Genomic DNA, 6,358 nt, shown 5'->3' with positions numbered 1-6,358 from the left:
TTGTTAAGTAAGTATTGAAAATGGGTTTCGTAAAGTTTGGTTGTAATTCGGAGCACTGGCAACGGGTACAGCGCTCTTTTGAACCAGCCATAATGTCGCTTACTGTTTTAACGCTTGGGGCGGAACTGAACTGTCAAATTGACAGTGTGAGTTACAATGTGTCAATATTTCTTTCTGATTTGGATGCCATAAGGAAAAAACGTAAGTGCAACATGTAAAAATTGTTTGTGAATTTTTTTGGAGTGGATTTTGGAACAGTGAGTAATTTCTTACGAAATTTGAGAATTTAATGTGAAATCCGAATGAAATTATGTGTTCGTGGAAAAAAAATTTTTTTTCGTTTTTTTTTTTGAAAAATATAAATGGATAATGGTTAAAAAAGCTCCAATGCTTAATAAAACATATAAATTGAAACGAAAAATTCATGGATGATCAGGAAAAAAGACGATTGTTTATTCATATGCGTTGATTTGAAATTTAAAAACAATCTTCTTTTTTCCTGATTTTCAATTTATATTTTATATTTACTCAAAAACAAATAGAAAAACAAAAAATATTGTTTATGCCAAAGCGCTTGAATGAAGAATAAAGAAATAAATAATATGAAAATCATATATTTTCTGTTCTAAACCATATCTATTCTATTTTAGTGTGCCCAGCGAAGGGGGCCGGGTTTGCTAGTATATCGCACCCTAAATACAAAAGGGTCACAACTCAAAATGTACGTTCTGCTCAAATATGAACGAGACGGTATCAATAAAACGGTCCGCGGATGACATATGGCAAAAATAATATTTTTGTTTTTTGGTAGGACTGTTATAAGCTTACATGGCAAATTTCAGCGTGATATATCACATAGTTTGGTTTCTGTGCTACTGTAAACAAGTCAAGCTCGAGTGTGGAAAATTTAGAGTTGTGCCCCTTTTGTATTTAGGGTGCGATATAATAAATTGCCTTTTGTTCGGTCCTCGAATAATCTTTCCTACTTACAAAAAAAAAATTCTCAAAAATCTACTATTTTTTGGCCCCAAACAGTGGCGTTCCCCCTTAATTTCCGAGAATTCGCTCTCAACGAGAAAAATAAAAAAAATTAAATGAACGCAAAGCAGTAAAAATTAGCAAGCTCACCTTATTAAATTGTTGACGGGAAGAAGTCACAAAAAGTAAAAAAAAAAAAAATTTAAAAAAAAAAATTAAAAAATAAAGCAAATATAATGTAAAATAACGACCCTAGCACCACATGATTTATTTCGTCCATAATAATTTATTCTATTTCATCAACGATGTCAGATGAAGAACATTAAATTTTCAATTGAATTGTTGTGGCAATCATAGCTTTCTATATATTTTCCTTGCTGCTGTATATGCATGTATGCAAGTATATGATATACATACATATATTGCCAAATTAGTTAATAACCAAGAAGTGCAAGCATAAAACACCAAAGATATCTTCAATGCTTTCGATTTGCATTTCGCAAACTGCAGCAGCGGTGACTGGAAGCTGTGGTTCAGAAGTGCATGCCTCTACATGATTGACCGATTCCTATTTAATATAGGATATCTAAATTAGATACTCCATTTTAATCAATTTTTTTAATTTAAATTTAGAATTTTGTCTCAATTCGAAAAATTTTAATTCGTGTTTATTTTTACTTTGCGTTTAACTGTTTCTCTCACTTGCAAATTCTTACAAGTAAAAAAGTAAGTCTGTAAGTCGGTTTACTGACGATAGTTTAACGTGAGAACGTCATAAGAAAATACTGATGTACTGGTTGCAATTTTCAAAACAAAATTTTAATTTTATTTGTTTGATAGATATTTTGTATGGATATAGAGGAGGAGGTAAATGGAATCGCAATGGAATAGGTCAAGTTAAATTTACACAAACATGAAAGTTGACGAAACATTTCTCAAATTCATGAAAGATATGTTCAATTTCGATTGTGCATCAGACGTTAATAAGTCAAAAACACTAAGAGGCAACATCATCGATTTGCCTTTTTCAAGACACTTTACACTCGAAACACTCCCTTTCATTTCCTATTTTTCCTATCATCGTCGTACTCGCAACAGAGAAATGATTCATTACCATGCACACGGGAAGAAGGCATATGCAAATACAAATATGCGAATTTATATATGTACATATGCGCATATACATACATATATACATATGTTCACTCAAGTAGGTGTGCAGATGTCGAACGTTGCCGAATGCGGGGGCCGATTGTGCTCTATGTCGTTCGTTCCGCGCTTTCGCTTGCAGTTCATGCAAGGTAACGACCAGCCGGCTAAATCGAATTATAAGACGTTATCACGTCAAAATGTATACAGTAAAAACTTGCTACTTCCCCTCAAATTGAAATGTTATTTTGCTCTCTCACTCTCCCTTACTTTGCAATTGTTTTGGATACATGAACACCAAAACTTGTTAATTTGTTACAATTTTTACAATTTATTTGCTTCATGAACAGACCTTTTGACTGCCTTAGAATATTTTATTTAAAATAAGCACAAAACTCTGCTCTTATTGCCGTACAAATTTCTGTTATACAGTTTACCGATTTCAATAAATATGCGTGCCAGTGATTTAGTCGAAAAAATATATGATTATATTTTAATAATAAAATAACACATAATAATACTATATAATAATACGAAAATATAATTTAGTTTGCATGAAGAATCAAAAAAAGAAAGTACTTTATTTTTAAAATGGGACATTTTGAAGTGAAAACTTCTTTAGAATCGTTGGGAGTGATTTGAGACTCGATGAAACGAAAAAGCGACACCAAAAAGAAGAAGAAAAAAGATATACGTATGTATATGTATGTATAGAAAATGCTTTATTACCAGGCACACAGAAGGATGGCATAAGCAAATTTAAATTTGTGAACTTATATATGTATTTATATATGCGGATATATGTATATATGTTGTGTGTATGTACATATGTGTAAGTAAAATTTTTTGATATTTCGCTTAGTTTTCGAGATATTTAATAAAAAAGGTCTCAAAATGTCTCATTTCAGTAGTGTCTAAACTTTTTGATCTACATTATCGCACAATATGATTTTTCAATCACTTCAGGTGTTCTTCGTCCATCCAATTCCATTTGTTTCAACTCCAAATAAGTATTCTCATACTTCTTCGCCAACCACTCAGGTAATGGCTTAGACCAGTCTTCCGGAGGCTGTGTTCGCTTATTCCACGTTGTATTACCATAGTGTGCCTCCATGCGTTTTCGCCGTGGACATTTTGGGTATTATTTAACAACTAAATCATATCTGGTAATATGAAAATAGTGATTTAGACAACAGCTGTTTGGAGCCGGCTCTCTTCTTCTTCTTATGAAAAAATAGTCAACAATAATTTTATGCTCTAATTTTAAAACCCGTATTACTGTGGTAAATTTGTTTCGAAATTGGCTCAAAACTCTTTTAGGTAACTAGTTTTAAATGTATTTTTTTTTTATTATTATAAGAGCACTTAGCACTAATTTGTTTCGAAATTGGCTCAAAACTCTTTTAGGTAACTAGTTTTAAATGTATTTTTTTTTTATTATTATAAGAGCACTTAGCACTACGACCTGAAAGATGTATTGTGCCTTTTTCATGGATTAAAAGTATTTCTCTGAGCCCAAATTCCTCAACAAATTTTAGTGTTTGTCCTATTTTATGGAGCCCTTTTTTCCTCTGGTAAAATATGTTTACACTGGTGTTTGCCCCTCTTATGCATCAGTGCTGGACACGGACATTCAGTGTCTTACTAGTATTGCCTATGGTTCTTTTAAGATCCTCTTGTTGTTGTAAGAGGAAAAACATTCCCCATACTTGTACGGGGAGTGCTGCTGGAGGGACAGTCCTTGACCAGATATACTACATATAGTAAGTCCGGGTGTTCCGGTAACATAGAACCGACTGTTTGAGGAACGCCACTTACATTTGTTAATATACTGCCCACATTGAAAATTTCTAATTTTTTAAAAGCTATATCCCATCTGTGATAACCACAATCATGATCAACAGATTGAGATGGGCAGGTCACACATTGCGGGCTAACACGTGTTACCCACCTCAACAAATACGCTTCGGTAAATGCCACAGACAGAGAAGAAGGGACCGCCCGCCGCTTAAAACATTATAACTGGTTGTAGTACATAAGAATGCAATGCAATCTCTTAACCTGAAGGCGAGTTCCCAATTGGTCTATATCTGGAGTCCTTAGTTACCTAGCGAAAAGAAAAGTCCTCTTTTCATTAGCATTTATCAACAGCTCCCATTTGCTACCCATATTGTACGAACACATCCTTAAGTTATCGGGGTCCACATTTTGGCCGATATCTCGAGACCCTAGTCACGGAGCGGCATCAAAAATACTCTATACTATAGAATCATCAGCAGCTTCCATTTGCTACCCATATTGTACAAACACATCCTAGGGTTACCCGGGTCCACGTTTTGGATTATATCTCCAGACCCTAGTCACGGAACGGTATGAAAAATACTCTATACTATAGAAATCATCAACCGCTTCCATTTGCTACCCATATTGTACAAACACATCCTAGGGTTACCCGGGTTCACGTTTTGGCCTATTTCTCGAGACCCTGGTATCCGATTCTTAAAATTTCAAAACACAAACCATCTACTGAATAGTCCAAACAAAGCCTAAAAATTTGGTTTGGATAGGGGAGCCCGTTCTTGAGTTATAAGATATTTTACATATACACGCTTTAAAATTCACTTCACAGAAACTACTGTGAAACCGGCAGAAATATTTCCTTCACTGACATCATAACCTCATTGAAAAAAATGGAATCAGTTGTCATGATTCATTATTGAATTATGCTCAGTTGTAACTTGACTTGAATACGGAGAACACGAAAATAAAAATTTTAAATAATAATAAATAATAAATTTTCAAAGCACAAAAAAAAAAAACAATTCGTGTGTTATTGTTTCAATAGTGTAAATAGTGAATTCCAGATGGGCAGATCGTTCACACGTAGCTGTGGAATTTTTTGTGGCGTAATGTTCAAGAACGCAAAATTGTTGCTGGCAAATAGGCAACTTATCGGTTGCACCTACACACAATTGTAAGTATTACTTATTTCATACAAAAATCTAATTTCAATGAAAATTATATAACCCCCCTACCAAAGCATATCGTACCAGTTCGAATGTGTCTACATGAACTCGATATGGAAATCGCAATTCGCAACTTAATTTTTTCAAGTTTGTTTACTTCTCTTTGTAGCACAGCTGCCGGCAGAAACGTGAACTGTCCTCAACGAGACTTCTTCACTTTTAGTGATCTTACAAACAAGAATCGGGAATATGCCAAAAAGGAGTTAATTGGGTAGGCGTGCAAATGTGTATTGCATCCGCTATTACTCACTTAAGTTGGCGTTTCGCAAATTTGCAGATACTCGATGCAAGAAATGTATGATGTGGTCGCCGACGTATCGAACTATTATAAGTTTGTGCCATACGTGAAGAAATCACTCGTACACAGTAAGCGTAATGACGGCTTCAAGGCTGACTTAATTGTCGGTTTCCCACCGTTGAACGAAAGTTATACATCAAACGTTTCGCTTCAAAATCCTGTGCTGGTAAAATCTGTATGCACAGATGGAAGATTATTCAACTATTTGCGTAACAATTGGCGATTTAGTCCCGGTCTGAAGGATATTCCACAATCTTGTGTTGTGGATTTCAAAGTAGCTTTCGAATTCAAATCGCTGATACACAGCAATATTGCAAATATTTTTTTCGATTTAATTTGCGATCAAATGGACCATGCTTTTGTGGCGGAAGCTGAACGACGATATGGACCACCTTCAATTAAATCGCTTATATTATGGCGAAGATCTTGACCAAGACGCAATGAACAAGTTAAACATAAATAACTCCGTATTCAAGTACTTTTGTGTGATTGATTATTTTTATTTATATACTTTTATTATTATATTATATATTATTATTATATATTATTATTATATATTGCAAAAATATCATTGTTAAACTTATACATACATTTGTACATAAGTGCATACATACATAAGTATATTTTTACTTATAGTTCACACGAGATCACACTATTTTGTACATAGCTTTACATGGTAATCATAAGCAAACAAGAAAAAAAGCCTCTCCGACAGTACCCAGAGCTGAGGTGTGTATCTTTTTCAAACAAAATTACTCAAAGATAACAAATTTATTAAATTAGTGGTTAAGTCTATTGTAAATAAACATTTTAAAACAAGAAATAATAACCAAACTGTTACAGTTCCTTTTTGTGGTATAACAACCGTGCTTTTTTAAGTTCCTGGGTAAAATGTATGAGTGGATGG

General features: G+C 33.8%; 1 protein-coding gene across 1 annotated transcript; it reads left to right on the top strand.

The window, feature by feature from the left end:
• The first annotated feature begins 4,948 nt into the window (after nt 1-4,948).
• LOC128868239 (coenzyme Q-binding protein COQ10, mitochondrial-like) lies at nt 4,949-5,913 on the top strand. Its single transcript, XM_054110095.1, has 3 exons — nt 4,949-5,102; nt 5,261-5,364; nt 5,431-5,913. The coding sequence occupies exons 1-3, from the start codon at nt 4,992-4,994 to the stop codon at nt 5,879-5,881; spliced, it is 666 nt and encodes a 221-aa protein (XP_053966070.1). The 5' UTR covers nt 4,949-4,991; the 3' UTR covers nt 5,882-5,913.
• Nucleotides 5,914-6,358: the final 445 nt, after the last annotated feature.

This window comes from Anastrepha ludens, chromosome 6 (genome assembly GCF_028408465.1).
Source record: "Anastrepha ludens isolate Willacy chromosome 6, idAnaLude1.1, whole genome shotgun sequence".
Classification (NCBI taxonomy): domain Eukaryota; kingdom Metazoa; phylum Arthropoda; class Insecta; order Diptera; family Tephritidae; genus Anastrepha; species Anastrepha ludens.
The sequence above is the reverse complement of the archived record's forward strand: the minus strand, read 5'-3'. Positions and strand labels throughout refer to the sequence as shown.